This window comes from Apis dorsata, unplaced genomic scaffold (assembly GCF_000469605.1).
Source record: "Apis dorsata unplaced genomic scaffold, Apis dorsata 1.3 scaffold_331, whole genome shotgun sequence".
NCBI classification, from domain to species: domain Eukaryota; kingdom Metazoa; phylum Arthropoda; class Insecta; order Hymenoptera; family Apidae; genus Apis; species Apis dorsata.
The window spans coordinates 649,031-668,032 of NW_006263599.1; the positions used below are offsets into that span (position 1 = coordinate 649,031).

At 30.3% G+C, this 19,002-nt stretch overlaps 4 protein-coding genes, 1 long non-coding RNA gene and 1 pseudogene across 9 annotated transcripts in view; 4 read left to right on the top strand and 2 right to left on the bottom strand.

Moving 5' to 3' along the window:
• The window catches only part of LOC102670813 (UPF0430 protein CG31712), a 6,056-nt gene extending 4,246 nt beyond the window's left edge, over positions 1-1,810 (top strand). For all 4 annotated transcript variants that reach the window (XM_006617942.2, XM_006617943.2, XM_006617944.2 and 1 more), the window contains 2 exons: positions 619-702; positions 767-1,810. In XM_006617942.2, the coding sequence (XP_006618005.1) occupies positions 619-702; positions 767-931 (249 nt within the window). In that variant the 3' untranslated portion in view covers positions 932-1,810. The remainder of the gene's footprint in view (positions 1-618; positions 703-766) is intronic.
• On the bottom strand, positions 1,311-10,984 carry LOC102670679 (annotated as a pseudogene).
• On the bottom strand, positions 4,019-4,934 carry LOC102681997. The gene is made up of 2 exons (XM_006617940.2): positions 4,581-4,934; positions 4,019-4,488 (listed from the first exon to the last, which is right to left on the bottom strand). The coding sequence occupies exons 1-2, from the start codon at positions 4,815-4,817 to the stop codon at positions 4,078-4,080; spliced, it is 648 nt and encodes a 215-aa protein (XP_006618003.1). The 5' UTR covers positions 4,818-4,934; the 3' UTR covers positions 4,019-4,077.
• LOC116185931 lies at positions 10,946-11,603 on the top strand. 2 transcript variants are annotated; one of them, XR_004150831.1, is made up of 2 exons: positions 10,946-11,077; positions 11,324-11,603. It is a non-coding gene; the product is annotated as an uncharacterized LOC116185931 (long non-coding RNA). The 2 variants fall into 2 exon arrangements; XR_004150830.1 differs by having other exon boundaries at positions 11,070-11,147.
• Positions 11,604-12,617: 1,014 nt separating this feature from the next.
• On the top strand, positions 12,618-14,541 carry LOC102672264 (mannose-P-dolichol utilization defect 1 protein homolog). The gene is made up of 5 exons (XM_006617954.2): positions 12,618-12,774; positions 13,365-13,430; positions 13,597-13,729; positions 13,802-14,006; positions 14,078-14,541. The coding sequence occupies exons 1-5, from the start codon at positions 12,687-12,689 to the stop codon at positions 14,318-14,320; spliced, it is 735 nt and encodes a 244-aa protein (XP_006618017.1). The 5' UTR covers positions 12,618-12,686; the 3' UTR covers positions 14,321-14,541.
• Positions 14,542-14,786: 245 nt separating this feature from the next.
• The window catches only part of LOC102672499 (tetratricopeptide repeat protein 14 homolog), an 8,746-nt gene continuing 4,530 nt past the window's right edge, over positions 14,787-19,002 (top strand). The window contains exons 1-7 of the mRNA XM_031511605.1: positions 14,787-14,965; positions 15,594-15,791; positions 15,878-16,002; positions 16,096-16,172; positions 16,256-16,378; positions 16,456-16,670; positions 18,739-18,880. Of these exons, the coding sequence (XP_031367465.1) occupies positions 15,631-15,791; positions 15,878-16,002; positions 16,096-16,172; positions 16,256-16,378; positions 16,456-16,670; positions 18,739-18,880 (843 nt within the window). The 5' untranslated portion in view covers positions 14,787-14,965; positions 15,594-15,630. The remainder of the gene's footprint in view (positions 14,966-15,593; positions 15,792-15,877; positions 16,003-16,095; positions 16,173-16,255; positions 16,379-16,455; positions 16,671-18,738; positions 18,881-19,002) is intronic.

Here is a 19,002-nt window from a genome sequence, read left to right on the forward strand (position 1 = left end):
TCGAAGATATGTGAACCATCATTATCTGTGAAAAAAATTATTATAATTTTTTTTCTTTTCTTTTCTTTTCTTTTTCTTTTTTTCTTTTTTTTCTTTTTTTTTTTTTTTATTTATTCTTTAAGACAATATTTTTATACCTTCTGCATTTAAAGTTTATCCTGCACTTAACAGAATTACTCAACATATCGCGTTTAAGAAAGGAGAGTTAAAATTATCTTACATCCTTTTGCATGCACAGTGAATTGATTCAGAATCATAATTCACGTTTTTTCACTTTCAAGTGGCATCCTAAGTCGTCGTATTTCCATCTGGGGAATCTGTCAATAAACAGCATTCGCTGGGAACTAAGAGGAGCTCATTTAATCCAAATGAAGAAACTGAGTTTATATACATCCTCCGTTACTTTTATATCAACAAGCCATCCTAATTCTTTCAAATCCTCGAAATTTCACATATTCCCAACTATCTTTTCCATATAAAAAAAGAATGGTTCTTAGGATGTATAACACTAGACTGTTGACATAGCGGCACTATGATTTTTGAATATGAACGGTGTAACAACAGCTGGTGAACGACACCATCATTGCTTCATGTAAATAGATCCCATTGTCGTTGTAGGAGGAAGAGCGGAAGAAGCGAGAGGAGCTTGAGAGGATCTTGGAGGAGAACAACAGAAAGATAGAAGAAGCTCAGAAGAAACTGGTATGTCTTTCAGGAATTAAATCCTGGACAATCTGCATGATTAACAAATGTTTATTTCGATAAGGCTGAGGAAAGATTGGCTATGGTCGAACAACAACGTTTGATGGAAGAAGAAAGGCAAAGAATGAGAAAAGAACATGAAAAACGTGTTAAAGAGGAACAAAAGAAAATCCTCGGGAAGAACAACTCGAGGCCTAAATTGTCCTTTACACTAAAGCCAGTTACGTGAGTCTGTATCATTTCGTGCAGTTTTATATGTGATATTTATACATCTTGTCGGATTTGGAATCATTCATATTCCGCAAGAACATTCAACATATGCTGCGCGTACATGAGTACATAAAAGATGCAGCAATAAGATCCAAAGCTCATTCAGAATGTATTTGCGATAATCATCGAAATCTGGCAATGTTGAATTTTTTTATTTGATTATGATGATCATATGTACATCAGAATTAAATAATTAATTCTATACTTGACAGATTTCGAAACCCAATACAGGTGGGATTTTACCTGTTCGAGACTACACTGATGTCAATACAGAGAAACATATGTTTTGTGCAGGAATGTAATAGAGCAAGTATTTGTATTTATCTGTTATGTTATACTTTTTTTTATATTGTAATAATAAAAAAATATTCTGTACAAATTTGGTTGATCTGTTTGACAGAAGTGTGGTCTAGCCTAGTTTGGTGTGTTCTACAAATTGCAAATGCAGTTTATATAATGCTGTTTCTCTGTAACTATATTATACAAAAAATACTTTTATTTCAGTTAGATATATTAATGAAAAATGAATCGTAATTTAATGCATTCGCATTTTCAAGCTCGATGACCCAAATAGATTTTGTAATTAAACACAAGTGTATACATGAATTTTCTACGAGAATAGAACTATTGTGCATCTGTAATACATAATATAAAAATCAATTTCGAAAAAATAGTAACAGGAGAGCTAATTTTTTTAGTACGTTAAATCGAGATCTTAATGAATTGTGCATACGTCTAGAATTTAATACAGAGTTCATTCTGTCGATGAAGAAAAAAAAAATAGAGTAAAAATGTTCTTTTCTAATCAAAATTAAAATAAGAATACTGATTAAAAAAAAAAATAATACATTGACTGGATCATAAATTTGTACACAAGTATGAATGCAACCATGAACATATATTTCTTGTACGCATTCGTGTATAAATGTATTGATATAACAAAAAAATCATTCGTTCATAAAGGATTGTATACCTAAAACATTGTTACTTATGAAATAAATACGTTTTTATTAAATCTCTTTATTTTATATTTCATATTTTATAATCGATTTCGAACCGAATTTTTGGAAAATACAGCTTTACCACGAATTCCAAGACTTACTCCTTTTCCTAAAACATTTCTGTAAAACGGATTGCGTTGTTTGTAAATGCATTCGAATTTACCACGAGCAGCTTTCTTATTTTTACGACGATCTAAAACCACTTTTAAAAAATAATCATAATTGTTTTTTAAAATAAATTTTCTCTATATTTTTAAGAAAATTTGAAAAAAATTTTGATTGGCTACCTTTCATGGTATCTTCTATTATTTCTGGATAAAGTTTTTCAGTAACACTGCTACTTGGAGGATGTAATCTTGGATTTGTATTGATTTCAATTAACCAGACTGATAGATCATCCATTATTAAGAAATCAGCACCGTATAATTGAAAGCTATTTTTTCGATTGACCATATTTTCTTGAGAAGCCAGAAGTGCCCCAATTAAATTTTGTTTTATACCCGGTTTAATGAGCTTTTCCCACGCTGATTCGCGATCTGTGGCTCTGAGAAGATAAACCATTGAATAATTGCTCGAGATTTATCTTAAAAGTGGTATAAAATACATACTTCAAGTATTCTTTGAAGTTATGAAGATTCCAATGAAGTTCGCTAGGTATTAGTGCACCCTCATTTACTGTTTTTCTGTATTTCAATTGCACAGTTGTATTGCATAAATGAATCGATTCATGGAAATTATTGAGTGTAAAATTTTTCGATGCAAACCGAACCAGAATATCCCTTCAAAACAAATGAATTTTCGATAAAGAAATATTCAAGAAGGAAAAATATTCAAAGGAAGAGAAAAATCGATACTTGTACATCCAGACTGTAAGAGGTTGCGTACTGGTAATTAAAAACCATTGCCTAATATCAACTTTCGTTCTATGTACAAGTAATGGTCGTTCTAAAAATAATAGACAATATTAGTAATTTATTATTAACATCTTTCTGACACTGATATGATTACATTTACCTATGTACTTTTGCACAACATATTGCATACATTCCTTGGAAGCTTGATTTATCTTGGCCAAAATTTCCGATAATGAATTCTTAAGAATTATACCTTTGCCCAAACTTTTATCACCCGGTTTTATAATCCAGATATTCCTCATTCCATCGATTTGAGTCTGGGGACGGCATTGCATCATTCTTTTCATCGTGTTTGATGTGTATCGTAAAAGTTCCTGATAAAAAATACATAATATAATCTACCAATTCAATCTGTTTTTTATATTAATTATATACTTCAATATTTATTTCATTTTTCTTCTGCAATACTGCACGTCTCTGCAAAATTCGTTTGTACCACGATAAAAATTCATTCCAATCAGGAATCGGTATGTCTTTATTATCCTTTCCGTCAATATCCTCGTGTGCACAGACACTGTAATTTATTTAAAATTTATTATTATTTTTTATAGAAAATATTTTAAATTTTTACTTTATTTTTTAAAACCTTATATATTCACTGCATCGTTCAAGAGCGAATAAAATTGCTTTCATAGGAATAGTCCCGTCTTCAGACCAAACGGCATTTGGTCCAACAATGCTGGCATAGAATAAAAACCACTTAAGAATTCCCATGCTAGCCGTGATGTAAAAATCTTGAATGAATTCCTCTATCTGTGCAGGCTGAATACGTGCAAGATATTTTAATTACTATCATGATGCAGAAGAGTTGCATACAAACCTGATAAACATTGTAGCATCGTGGAAATTGTACGTTTGATACGTCAGCTTCATAAAACCAAGAAATATTCTCTAAATTATTGCACATATCGACCTGAAATAATTTTAACGTAAGTTCTAAAATCGAAAAGAGAAAAAGAAAAAAAAAAAGGAAAAAATAATGGAAATTTGGCATAAGCAACTTTTGACGTAAAATAACATCCAGTAAATTTGTTGACTATGGTTCTCTCTTCTGTTCTAATAGATGCTCTCTTATTGGAATACCATATAAAATTTGGAGGACATCTCAACAATTTTTCGACTGTTTCTAAACCAGCTGAAATATAAAAAATATATATATTTTTCCTTTTGTCGAAAAATGGAATGAGTTTCTATGAATAACCTTCGGAAATTTCCGGAGACATAGAGAGCATTTTTCTGATAAATTTTTTTTCTATCCAACCTCTCTGTCCTAGAGGCTTTCTTATCGGTGGAAATATACCATAAATCACGAAAATTTTATGTTCGTTTACAGCTTTTGATAAAATTTTTAAGATAAAATTTATCTTTGCATTTTCACTGTTAAGAAGTCTCATATATTCCCTCAAAATAATCTTTCCGTAAGTATTCTCATTTTCTTTCTCCTCGTCCATAAGTAAATCATCGAGATCATCGCGATTGCAAAGAATCTCGGCATTCGCAGTTTTTATAGGCTTTATATTTGTAACCATTATGGGATCGGAAACTTTTTTTAAAATCAACTTTGATTCTTCCTCAATTTCCTTTGGATCTTTTGGATATATCTTACAAAAAATGTTGCGAAATATTTTTATATATACTATTTTTTAATACTCGTAGAAGATATTCTGTCTTTTTTAACTCAATTCTTTCGTACCTGCCAACCTTGACAGTGTTTTTTAATTGTGCAATCCGCGGAGATTAACATAATTTGCCATTTTCGTGTCACTACAGTTTTTATATTATTCGAGATTTCCAATTTATGCTTTGTATTTTCTGATATTTTATTTTGAATATTTGAAAATCCATGGTTAGAATCTGTAATTAAGATATTATTTCTATTTTCTTGATCATTAGCTTCAAAAAAAATTATACAATTCTTCGTTTGCCGCATTGTACAATCTTTTTATTAACAAAAAATTTTCATTTTTTAACATGTTTTATTCATGTCTCTATTTTCACACTTTAATTTACATTATAAAAATTTTTGATAAAAAATTGAAACCATTGTGACAGTATTGACAATCGATAAATAAATTTCGATATTGTTCTATATTCACGATAAGAAAATATTTTTTAAACTTTTCTGAATTGTTTCTTCCAGTTTTCTTCCCATGAATGCGTACACGATCTATATTTTTTTATAGCTTCATGCATAGATTCGTTCAATAATTTCTCTACTTCCGGCTTCTTGAAAATTGGTTTATTTATTTCGATTTTAATTCCATAATTGTTCATAACTTTCTTTGGTTTCTTAATTTGCGCTTCCTCTCTCGTCAATTTCGTTAAATCGATCTCCGCAATCTTATTCTCAGGCTTGATGTTATATGCTTTCATCTCCAATTGCTTTTTATATGCTTTTTGTTGTGCTTCTTGTAAATTCATTTCACGAATTATATCTTGTACAGATTTTAACAAAAGTTTGTTCTTCATGATTCTATTTTCGATACTTTTTTTCCTCTTGAAAGTAATATCATCTTTTATGATATACATGGAATCGTAGGTTCTCTTAGTACCACGAAGAATACTTTTTTTTTGATCTATAAAATAAACGATACAGATTTTTTATTGTTTTAAAAAAGAAAAGAAAAATTAAATTTTCATAAAATTCTACCTGAATACACATTCCTATTATTATTATTTATCGTAAATTGTTGAAAGAACATTTCATTCTTCATTATTATTTGATTGTTATGTTTCTTAGGGAATCGCGATGTATAGTGTTTCATGTTTGTAGTGTGACACTTTTTATTTTTCAGATCAGTTTTTTCTTTCAAACAATTTTTCTTTTTCAGCCGTACGGCTTTTGTGAAATATTTTTCATTTTCTTTACGTATAGATCGTTTCTTCGTACAAAATTTTGGATTATCCGAGTGAATGTACAACTTTTGATCAAACGTTACTTTTGGTAAAGTGACTACTTTATCATGTGATTTTAAAATTTTATCGTTATCCACATTTAGATTCTCAGAATTCGTTTGAAACGTTTCTACACATGGCGTTTTTCTCGATTCATCAAGCTCACTCTCCGAATCGGTACAAGTATCAGATAAATAAAATGATATAGATTTTTCATTTAACGAAGGTTGAACATTGTTCGTAGGCTGCCAAAAGAGAATAAATTTTAATTAATGAAATGTGAAAATTATTCTTTATAAAATATCATACCAAAGATTTGCGTTTAGATTGTCGGAAAAATGTGCATTCAAAATTATCTTCATCGACACGATTGATATTTTTATCGTCATTCAAAGTGTTCTTCACGGATACAGTATCTCCAGAATTCCAAGATAAGTCGGCGCACTCCATTCCACGTGACAAGTATGGACAGATAGAACATATATCGTTTAATTTGTTTACAATTTAGCATTAAATTTAAAAAAAAATTGGAAAATGATGGCCTCCATTTGTCTGATAGTTTCACTTATAATTTTGCTTTATTTTTTAAGTTGCCATTGATGTTGGTTAATTTATAAGCATATGTCAAAACATGATTTTTCAATTAAATATAATCGATTTGATTTTGTTTCGATATTTTATACAAAGAGTGAAAAAAATCGAAAAATTATAACGGTTGATAGTATAGTTTTTTTTTATTGATCATTTACAAATACAGTTCAAATATAGAACTTAGAAAATAAGAGTGATCGTAAGTAACAAGTGCAGCTTATGCAGATTAACTATCAATTAGTTAATCTTAAACCAACGGCATACATATCCGTAATGTCAGACAAAATTTTATTTTTATTTTGATGTGAACTTTTTTTTGAAACATTATTATTTTTATTTTTTATAACTGGTTGATTAACTTTGTTCGTTGTTGTTAAAACAGGTGGTAACGTCTGTGGTTCCGGAGGAATGACAGACGTAGTATTTTTTTTGTACTTTTTAATGACATCTTGTACGGCAGTTTTAATCTAATAAGAATGAGAAAAAAACTTTTATTATTAAACATAAATATATATGTGAACATATAATATAAATGTATAAATAATCCTGTAAAATTAATTCTACCTTATCATTATTTTGTTTCAAAGGTTTTTCAATTTTTTGGCTCGATTTTGTTTTTTGACTCGAAGTTTGTTTGTGAAAAGCCATAACTTTAGAAACCAACGATTGCTTCACAGGAGATTCCATTTTATTGCTAAGGGTCCCAGCGAAAGTATGAGATTTTTTCGACAAACGTGATATGTGTTTTTGATTTGCAATTTTTTCCTAAGAATTCTTTTCTTAATAATTAAAATAATTTCTCAACTAAATTTCATTATTATAATACGTACTTGTGTCAAGATGGGAAATTTTGCTTTAGTATTAGAAGTCGGTCGAACCACAGGTGCACTTTTCATAGTCGATTCCTGCTTATCAATTAACACAGTTGTTATTAAAGATTTCGGACGTATACTCATAGGTAGTGCTTGTCTTAATTTGGGCGAATCCATTTTATAATAAGCATAAAATTCCTGATCAAGTTGTATTTCTAATTCTTCGATCAAATCAACAATTACTGGACCAATTTGATTATGTGTAATTGATTTTTTCTTTGTCAAACAAGTCTAAAATTATTTGTGTATAAAAACAAATTAATTAAATTAGCATTTAACGAGCTGAATTTAAGAATTGCAAATTGTTTCTAAGTTTCGGATAGCATATCGATGTGCAATATCGATTAAAAAGTTATTTATCAAATTTAGAGAGGAAAAAATTTAAATTTTCTTTGAACCTACCATCGGGGACTTTGAAACAAGACTAACTTTTGAATCTTCATTGTTTGCCGAAATGGATTTCTTTCCAGTGGTTATTCTAGTTCCTTGAAGAGACAACGCTGCACCTAAATACGGTTGACAACTGGACATTCTTTGTTTGTAAGCTAATTCGAATTCTCCCGTACTCGCATTCTTGTCTTCACGGTAATCTATCACCACTATAAAAATTCATAAGGAATAAGAGAAACGCCAAAAGATCTAATTTTGATAGAGATATATTTATCGCTTCTACGATACCTTTTATGGTATCTTCTAAAACTTGCTTGCACAAGCGTGTCGTAACTTTACTCGAGTAACTCATATCAGGATGACTATTGATTTCGATTAACCAGACAGAAAAATCATCCATAACCATAAAGTCTGCGCCATAAAGTTCAAAACTATTTTTTCGACGATCCATGGCCTCTTGACTGGCTAATAGAGAACCGACTAAACCTTGCTTCATTCCAGGATAAATTATATCATCCCACGCTTTGTCGTGTCCCTGAGATCTGTTGGAGTTTTGTTAATAGTAAATTTCGATCTGATCTCGTAATTACGATTCATCATACTTGAGAAATTCTTTGAAGGTCGTAGCATCCCACATATTATCTGAAGGCAACGCAGGATTTCTATCGCCGCAATTTGTATACTTGCATTGAATCGCGTGATTGCACAAATGAATCGACTCGTGGAAGTCCGTCAGACTGAATTTCTGGGAGCAGAATCGTAGATAACTTTCTCTGAAAACAGAAGATATTGCATTGCTACCATTGTGTTGATCGTATGAATTGCATGCCATATATATCACAAGTACAATAATAGGACAAGCATTTACGCAAACTGGGTTAGAGAAGATCAATTTTACAAGGGGTGAACTCATAATAACTGATAATTTACCGGTGGGTAGTTTGTTCGAAAGTAGCGAATTACAATTTTAAATATACAATGAAAAGTAGCTTCTTTCTGGATTGTAAGTTATTTCAATTGATAATTGCGATGGATACGCAACAATTAAACGATAGAAGCACGAGATAACGTGACACGAAAGAGAAATTGTTTCGAGTTAAATATATATGTATTTGTACAACTGTAATGTGCGCCAATTATATCTGAAAAAAATTACCTGTATATCCACAGAGTTAGAGGCTGGGAGCAAGTAATGATAAACCACTGTCTGATATCAAATTTAGTATTATGTATCAATAATGGTCGTTCTATATAAAACAAATAAATATGATTTATTTAAAAATATATTTATAATAAAATATATTAAAGTCTGTATCGATTACCAATATATTTCTGTATGACATAACGAGTATCTGATTTAGTCGATGGATTCATTTTCGCCATAACATCTTCTAGTTTATTTAAGAGAACGATTCCTCGGCCTCGACTTTTATTTCCCGGTTTCATAATCCACACGTTCATTATACCATCCATATCGATTTGTGGCCAATATTTCTTCATCTTCTTTAGAATATGCTTCGACGCCAGGAAGAATTTCTGTTCACACCGTGCTAAATTAATATAGTTCCCATGACGTTACTTGTCAGCAATACAATCGAAATTATATTGCTTACTTGAAATGGAACATTGTTTCGAATGAAGAGAGATTGACCGTGAACGATTTGATAGTACCAGCTGATAAATTGGTCCCATTGATGCGCCCAAATCCTTTCGACTTCTTGATCGATATCTTCGTGCGATTGTGCACTAATGTAATCACTGCCTCGTTTAATCGCGAATTCTAATGCCTTCAAAGGTACAGTGCCAGTTGGTGATCTAACTGCATTTTCACCTTCAATATTTATCTTGTTAACTAACCATTTTAATAAATTTAAACATGCCGTGAATCTATAAGAAATAAAAAAGAAAGATAGAAATCAAAATGTTAAAAAATAATATTTGAAAAAATTTTTATTCAAATAATAATATTATTTCACCGAAAATCTTCTATGAAAGCGTGCATCTGATCCCCTTGACATAAATTATAGCAACGTGGAAAAAGGGTGTTCGCCACTCCAGCTTCGTAATACCAGTGCATTTGTCTGACGTTCGAGCATAAGCCCACCTAAGGCAATCGATTTTCTTACAAGCATATATTATCCTTCTTTAAGGAGTGCCTCACATGACTAAAAGAAATTAACTAAAGTCACTTGAGATACCTTCGAGGTAAATCCTGCTCGATAATATCTGTTAAAAATCGTTGTTTTGTTATCTTGTGCTGGCCAACCAGGCCATTCCGATCCGGTATTCCAGAGAAAATCCACAGTATGATTAGTTAACATTTTGGAAATTAACAGGCGTTCACTTTGTTGATCCTTCAAGTCCCCAATGCCAGCTAGAAGTACTATAGGACTTGCATCCGCGTTATAATGTTGGTCGCCTAAGAAAATTAATTTATACAATACCAAAAATAGAATATAGAATTTGGAAAATGCGCAAAATAATTTGAAAATACCAGCGCTGTTCTTTCTATAGAATTTTTCACACCATCCTCGTTTTAACATGCATTCACGAATCACTCGAGCCCTTCCATAAACCATAAATGTATGGTGTGCAGCTATAGCATCTTTTACCATTTGTTTAATTCTCATAAATCGTTCGTGTAAAGTTGGTGGAATTTCTGAGATTGGATGAATTTTTTCTATATGACACAATCAATGTTAAAGTATATATTAGTGAGTATAAGTTATAAGAAATATATTTTAAAGTACACCTTGAATTTCTGTTACATCACCCATTGGTTTTGTGTTGGGATTAATGGAATCCTCATGTTCTTCATTTTTGTCCGCTTTATTCGTGCTAATCGGCTCCAAATTCGATGCTGCCTCATCGTTCGCTTTCATGTAACGCACTTGCAAATCTGTATGTTTTTCTGCACTTTTTTGCTCTTTAATTTCACTTCATTGCAGTAAGATTTGTTTTAAAAAGGATGAGCCCGAGGACGTCAACGTTACTTTATCCTAGATCAATTTGTAATATTCGATATCAGTTATCGAAACAGTAATGCATATATTTTTTTATGATAATAAAATGTGACATTAACATCTTGTACATTCGAATTAGATTTCTTTCAATACCTGTTGAATCTTCGACATCTCATCAACATTCTTTGATTCAAATTAGTTTTAATTTCTAAATAATTGTTGTTTTAAATCTAAATTATTTAATAAAAGAATAACCTCGATATTGTATGATTAAAGACGACATTCTTTGAATAGATATGAATTTAAGTTACAATAGAGAATCAATGAAACGAAAGCAAAACTCTGACTGAACGTCATCGACGACACGAGATATGTGTTCAGAATCTAGAATTCCGTAAGCGTGCGCTCTGGAAGCGTTTTAAACCACCCCTATTCGGCGGATTGGATAAGATTGCATGATCACGTCATTTTCGTGTTTCGTAAGTTATGTTACAAGATTCGTGAATGTTGATCAATTGTCTGATAAGAATGACCACTCGAGGTTCAAAGGTCATGGATGCATTTAATCATTTTGTTCCAAATTTTATCGCTAAGTCAAGATTACTTAACGTGAAAGTTGTAATCTTAAAAACATTGAATTTATTCGCAGTGAAATTTAAATATTTATATAATATAAACATTTATTTTTTGTATAATATAATTTATCTGAAATTTCTACGTAACAGGTTATGTAATCGAATTTCAAAGTGGATAAAAACGATCAGAAAGAGTAGGAAAGAACTGTTGAAAGAGGAGGAGCGTACCAGGCACCCCTGCAGAACTACATGATCACCAAATGCAGGTAAAGAAGCAAAAGCTATCGCGTGGATTGCCCTAACCATTTCTGTTCTACAAACTCTGACCCACTTATTCAAACGCATCTTGATTCACGTGAAGAGGCGACCTGATGAATCACTTCGACCTGCTATCGCTAATTGTTAGAGTTCAATTTCACGCTGATAATTTGATAAAATATATGCATCATTTAGTATTTTAGAATTCGGACGATGCTTATGCGCTTTTGTTATCGGTTTTCCGATTAGATCACATGTAATAAGAGTAAGACGTCATCAAAGACGTATTGCCTAGAAGATAATGAGTTTCTTGTTGGAATCATGAATTTATATGATAAATGCGAAAATACAAATAAAAAGTCTGCTATTCTTCCATGGTTCATTCCATTTTTTTGTATTATTGATTTAGACATTTATTAATTTCTTACCATTAAATATAGTGCGATATATGTTGTGTTGGGAAATCATAGAATACAGCTGTACGACTGCATTCGTAGAGGAAAGGGTATAGTTATATGTTGGTGCAATTCTTACTGGAATATTGAAAAAGGTACAAAATACAAACTTGAAAAAAAACGAATGATAAGGGATAAACATATAACTGTCAATGATAGAAACTATTTGAAAGTAGTAAAGAATGAAGTTGCCGAGTTTTTTATTTTTAAAACTCATCAATTCAGCAACTCAAAAATTATTAATATTGATAATATTAATGATAATGTATTATAATAATATCGAAAATATAAATAATTAATATATATGTTAGCAGGAAGTGAAAATAATAATAAAAATTTGATAATATTAATATATATAATGATATATAATGGATCGAAGAATAGAGGAATTGTACCAATACTTATCAACCGATATGAAAAATAGTTCTAACCTATACGTTAAAAATAAATTAATTATATATAGGATTAGGATAAATATCTTCCAATTTGTCTTAAAATAAATAAATAATAGATCCAATGATAGATTTTAATATTTTAAATAATAGATAAATGTAAATATCAAGACTTAACTCAAAATAAAGTCATTCCACAAAATACTATTTTAAAGATTTTCTTTTCTAACATTTATCCATGAAGCAGACAATCACACAATTTCTTTTAATTATAGAGGGCGCATTAAAATCTATAATGTTTTGCTCAATCGGTATTTCAGAACATAAGATATAAATTCTTATCGCATCTTATGGTTCGCCCAGTGTTTTATATTTCGTTTATGGTAAAAGACATATATCGCGTTAAATATGACTCAGTTAATAAGAAATTCTGTTCTTTTATTATTCACGGAAGAATGTTTAGATGAATATTTTGACGACTTGAATTTTTTTCACGGTAAGCATCTAAATCTCTAATTGATTAATGATTTCATTGATTAATATTAAAATAAATTTATTTCTATACATAATCCATGCATTGTTATTCTAATGTCATATTACGTGAACATTATGAATATAAAATTTCAAACAGAAAAATTAGTATTTAGAAATAAAAAAAATATAATTAATTATTAAAGTTTTTATTCTATTTACTATAATTTATTTTATTAATTTTTTTAGTTTTTTATTATATATAAATCTAAACTTAAATATAATAGATTCATTATATTTTATTTTTTTATTTGTTACGCTTTTATGTTCTATTTTTTTATCTTTTCAATCTTAAAAATGAAATTTCAATTTTTATATATTATTAAATAACAAATACTTTGTAAAATTATATGAATTAAACGATAAAATAAAATTGAACAATCGAACTTTGAAACTATTTATAACGAGAGCTCGATGATGTTCAATTTTTTTCCAACGATATATTATTTCTTTGTAACGATTAAAATTACTTTTTTACAAAATTTAAAATGAGTTTTTTTCAAAAAAGATATGGACCGCTTCAAGTAAAACTTGAAAATTTTGAACATGTTTCAGTTGGGTGTTTTAAATCGACGCTGAGCAAAGTTTTAGGCCTTGGCATTATCAGTGGATCTCTTCTTGGTTAGAAACTTTATTTTTAAATAACCTTTGTAATTCAATAATTTTTAGACTTTGGACTATTAATTTTTTATGGAATGGAATAATTGTATTATATAAATAATAATAAATAAAAATAACTAGAAATATGATATTAGGTTATTTATATTAGTTTTTTTTTTTATTTTAGTTAAAATACCACAAATTGTAAAAATTCTAAGAAACAAAAGTGCAGAAGGTATTAATGTTTTCAGTGTATTATTGGATTTATTTGCCATCACTGCAATGGTATCTTACAGTTTTATAAGTGGTTTTCCATTTAGGTAATATAGTTTAGAATATAAATAATATTTGTTTTATGTATTATAATTAATGAATGAATAAATATGTTTCAGTTCATGGGGTGATGGAGTTTTCTTAGGGTTACAAACATTAGCAATTGCTGTTTTAGTTATACATTTCAATGGTAATACAACACAAGCAACTGCATTCCTTATCTGTTATTTAGCAATATTACTTGCTATTATTAGTGAATTGACTCCAGTTAATCTTCTTTGGACTTGTCAAGCGTTAAATATACCTATTGTATTAATTAGTAAGGTATGATATTTAAAAATATATATTATATATATAAATTTATTAAAGATTTAAAATTTCACGTGGGTTTTCAGTTAATCCAAGCTTATACAAATTATACTAATGGAAATACAGGTCAATTATCAGCAGCGACAGGTTTCTTATTATTCTTTGGATCTCTTGCTAGAATATTTACTTCTATTGAAGAAACAGGAGATATGACAATGATAATAATGTATATATGTTCCACTACTGCAAATGCTATAATAGCTGCTCAAATTTTATATTATTGGAATATGGATACAAATAGCAAGAGTATAACAAAGAAGGATCAATAAATAAATTAATAAAATTTGTTGTACTTTAAAAATAATGCACCGAAATGAAATGTATAAATGAATGAATATAAATCAAACAAATTTTCTTATATTCGTAATACAAGATTTATATTTTAAATATTATTGTTTATAAATTTATTTAAAATGATAAGTTATGATCTTAAATTTTTTTATAAATTATGGTGTCTTAAAAAATATTGAAATAAAAATAATATGGAAATCATATTTGTTATTATTTATTAAAAGAAATTAATTAATATCTTAAATTTAATTAATTTACGAAACATATAATAAAATATTCAATAAATATAATAAATTTAAACATGTAATAATATAATATTCAATTAAAAACAATCAAATTCTTTTGATAAACTTTAAATTTTACTAACAGAAAGTTATACGATTTTAAATTGAGCGCCAAACCGGAAATGGTGTATAATTGGCTCTGAAAAAAGAGAAAGGGAAAAGCGATTTACGCAGGCGTTACTGAGTCTGTCGTTTCCGGCTTTGTTGTAATCGTGACTTGTGCAGCGTATGGTGAAATATATCCGCGCAGTTGTTTAATCGTCGATAATGTTACGTAGTTGGCCGTGATATATTGGAAAACACATTAACAAATCGTCGGAAGATAATAAGGGAGCAACGGTGAGTAATAATCCGGGTTCTTTTTTGGCCAATCTGACATGCCCATGAAAAAAATGGGCGTGGATAAGTTTTGGAATAAAAGAGGGCCATTTGGAGCGTCATGGCGTCATCAGCCTTCGCAATCCGGCTTCCTGACGACCATCTTGTTATCGATAAATCAATATAACGCGCCTTTCCTACTATGTAAGCGTTTTCCTTGAGCAAACGAATATTCTACAGATTTATTCTGTTACGTCATTAATACAATTCGCCAGAGGAATATCAGCAACTACAGGTAAATTGTTCAGGGAACCGGTTCTTGGTAATTCGCTTTGTCTGAGCTCGTTCTTGCGCAGAATGCCATTCCCTTTTGGAGATACGATTTACGGTTGACGAAACCATACGTTTTTTACTGCTAGCATTCGACCAATCCTTAGATGATTGCAATACCAGAATTTTCTGGATATGACCGTGGAGAGCGGTTTATCAGTTACAAACACGTGTCCTTGGCTGTTGGATGATGTCTTTTTTGCATGCCAATTTCGGGCAGTCGGTCAGAGGCAGCTATTAAAAATTTTGTCCATATTGAATAATATCTTGGATATTGAAGAAAAAAAAGAAAACATTACGAATTCGCCGATTTTCATAGTATTGCAGGACTAGGTTGCTTGCAGTACTGAATCAAAATGGAATCAATGGATGCGCGCCTTGTGGCGCAAGCATTGAACTACCATGGTCAGCAGTTGCAGAAAGTGTGGGAAGGAGAACGCAACGAGAATGAGCTGGCCATGCTCAATCTCAAGGAACCAAATTTTGAGATCTATCAACAACGTCAAAAGACTTTGAGGTATGTATTTGATAATGATTTTAAGTAATATAATTAAATATTTTTAAATACGATAGATTTCAAATTTTTTATTTCTTTTTTAATAGTTTTGGTGATAGAGGAAAAAGGCTAAAGCTACAGCAGTTCTTAGCAAAGAAAGCAGATGCCCTTTATGATAAATCAAATTTGGAGAAAACAGTTGAACCTATTAAGCAAGAATTAGGAGATGAAGGTAAAATTTCCCTCTATATTATTATTAGAATATTCCTTTATATTATTATGCATTATGTAACGTGTAATTAATCTATTATATATATTGTTACAGAATTTTATGCAACAATGCCAGGCCTTGATACTTTTGTCACCATGGAAAAATCTCAACGTATTCGCAATTTTTTGGAGGTGCTTATTTATTATTTTTATATTTTATACTAAAATAAATAATAAATATGATTAGTAAATTATAAAAAAATATTTTTATTTAGAGTTTGGTCATTGGAGATGTTATATACGCGCAAGTGATGGGTAAAAGTGCTGCTGGGCTTCTTCTGAAGGTGCTTTGCAACTGCAGCGATTGCCCCAGAGTTGTTACTGATTTAGGAGTTAAGGTATATTAAAATTTTCATATTTATAACTTGTCTATATTTTTTTCAATTATTTATTAATATAATATTCGATATAATAGGCTCTAATATTGAACACGGCCACAGTGCCGGCAGTGGACAAGAAAGGTGTAACAAGAGGCTACATGGCAAATGATCTCATCTGCGTCGTAGTCAGTGAAGTTAACGTTGAAGCCGAGCGAGTTGTTGCAGTTATGAACGTACCTGCCCGTGAAGGGCAAGCACCACACCCACCTATGGGACTTATCCATTCTGATGATCTTCCAGAAGCTTATAAGTAAGTAATAAGAAATCTGGATAAGTACATTTACTCCTTGTATTTATAATAATGCTTCACTAACTCTTGTAAACTGATATGTATATCACTATAGGAGATTTTATATACACAATGTAAATGGTAAAAGTGTCTTGTGATGCATCAGTAGCACTTTTGATTCAAAATTTTTATTTGAATTATGAATCGTTTTTTGATCATTTGCTTATTGCGATATACCGTGAGAGCACTTGTGCACTAACAGGAAGCAGGGAAAATTTTTTCTGACACTGGTAGTTTCGAATTTAGGATCGATATAACAGTTTCGATCGTGGTCGAAATGCATTTTCTATCGACAATGTAGTTATTTTATTTGTAACTTGTATAATACGCGAGAATACAGATTTGCATTTTTAGTGTTTCGTTTAATATTTTTCGTTAAAAGAGAAGGTAAGAAAAATGGTATGGTGGTCAAAAGAAGTTGAGATTTAACAGACGCACTGTGATACTAACAAAACAAGGTAAATTAGATTTGATTCCTCTTACACGTTTTTATGAATTTAGGTGCCAGACACTCTCAATAACGTAAAAAGTTGATAGTCAGTATGATGATGAATTTATAATGTGATACAAATGATTCAAACCTTGAGCATTGGTTGACATGGCTCTGTTGCGCACAATATTCTATCTACGTTTGTGATATGTTACTCTCAAAGCACCAGCCAAGCAATGGCGCCAAATGACATCAATGTCTTTTGAGGTTGCATTTCCAGTATGAGATGTTGAGCCTTGGGTGGCCAGAGTGAGTGCTGCAGACGGTAGGTATAATAATGATTTACTGTTGTTTGGTCTCTTATTATAAACGAATAATAAATAAAAAATAAAATGTTTAAAATCATATATTTTTTTTAATATATTACGAATATATTTTTATGTACTAAACTTTTTATTTGACTTCAATACTTGCATAGCTAAAGTGTATAAATATGTCAACACGCTGTCGATGTATAATTCGTATGTATCACATTACAAAATAAAATAAAGTAAAATAAAATTTTTTAGATTTTTCATGAAGTTAAAGCAGAGACCAAATAACTAAAATCTTAATCGCCCGAACCTTTACCTTTAAGCCTCAAAAGAATTGCGCCTTGTCATAATAATGCCTCATTTAAACTTACAGCTTAAATTGACAAATAAAAAATATAAAAAAAATGATGTCATGTTTGAATTGACACCACAAAATGCAAAACAGGCGACAGTACTACATATAAAAAAAATATTTTTTTGGTCAACTTGGAAGATAAAATATACTCAGGCGTGGCTCCCAACCTATCCTAGGGCTATGCAATTTATTTTATCGCACCAAAAACTTATAAAAACCAAACCACCATCGATTGATGATAGGCTGTGTGCTTTTGTGTTGAGAAATCCTCTGATTACAAACATGATACAAAATACTAGAAATATACGTCTTAGCGGTACATGAAAGGTGAGAGACGAGTTTACATAATAATGAGGTTGTGTACCATTGTAAATTTATACATAAGAAATAATCTGGTAATAAAGGAAATCTACCAAACTTTCTGCAATGTATCCCCGTTTCGGACCCCTGCTGCTTGTTAACGGTACAAACGTAGATTTTGATCGACTCTAATACCATGAGGTGTCTGATAAACATTTTTATTCCAAATGGAAGAAATCTTCTTTTCTCTGAAACATCTTTGGCATTAGTGTCGTATCGTTGAATAATTCATGTAGATCGAAGGGAGAAGAATCATTACGCAGGGATAAAAACCGATGGAGGGTGCTACACGTTAATATACGTGCAAGGAATAGCAACACAAAGGACTTGCATATTAATATGCACAAATATAGATAAGACGACGTGAAGTCGAAAAAATTGAAGGGAGAACACTAAAATCGAAAAGAAATCTATGCCAGGAAATTAATTCAAGACTTGTGAAGATTCGGTCATCATGATTATCAAGTCTTTAGTTTTACCGTTAACGAAGTAGCTTTGGTATCCTCTTTTTGGCAAAGGTCAAAATGATTTTTACATTTTAATAATTGATTGTTTTTTTTTATGATGTAGGAAAGCGATGGACAACAAAGGACAATCTTATGAAGCGATGTTGGAGAATAGTACTGGCTTCAACAACCCGAACAACATTAAATATCTTTGCGACGTGATGGGTCTTGGACAAGAGAACCATTCCAATATGGTTGGTTTAAGGTAAAATATCAATATTTTATATTCATTTTTATAATAAGTTATGTAAATAGAAATTATATAAAATAAATTATATTTTGATACATATGATTTTGAAATTTTTTTTTTTTTTTTTTTTTTTTTTTT

What these genes read in the sequence shown, in the direction of transcription:
- LOC102672264 (XM_006617954.2), top strand. Translation starts at nt 12,687, where the DNA reads ATGACTCAGTTAATAAGAAATTCTGTTCTTTTATTATTCACGGAAGAA. An exon ending in CGACTTGAATTTTTTTCACG is followed by an intron (nt 12,775 to 13,364) that starts GTAAGCATCTAA and finishes AACATGTTTCAG; the next exon opens with TTGGGTGTTTTAAATCGACG. An exon ending in TATCAGTGGATCTCTTCTTG is followed by an intron (nt 13,431 to 13,596) that starts GTTAGAAACTTT and finishes TTTTTATTTTAG; the next exon opens with TTAAAATACCACAAATTGTA.
- LOC102681997 (XM_006617940.2), bottom strand. Translation starts at nt 4,817, where the DNA reads ATGCGGCAAACGAAGAATTGTATAATTTTTTTTGAAGCTAATGATCAA. An exon ending in AACACTGTCAAGGTTGGCAG is followed by an intron (nt 4,489 to 4,580) that starts GTACGAAAGAAT and finishes ATTTTTTGTAAG; the next exon opens with ATATATCCAAAAGATCCAAA.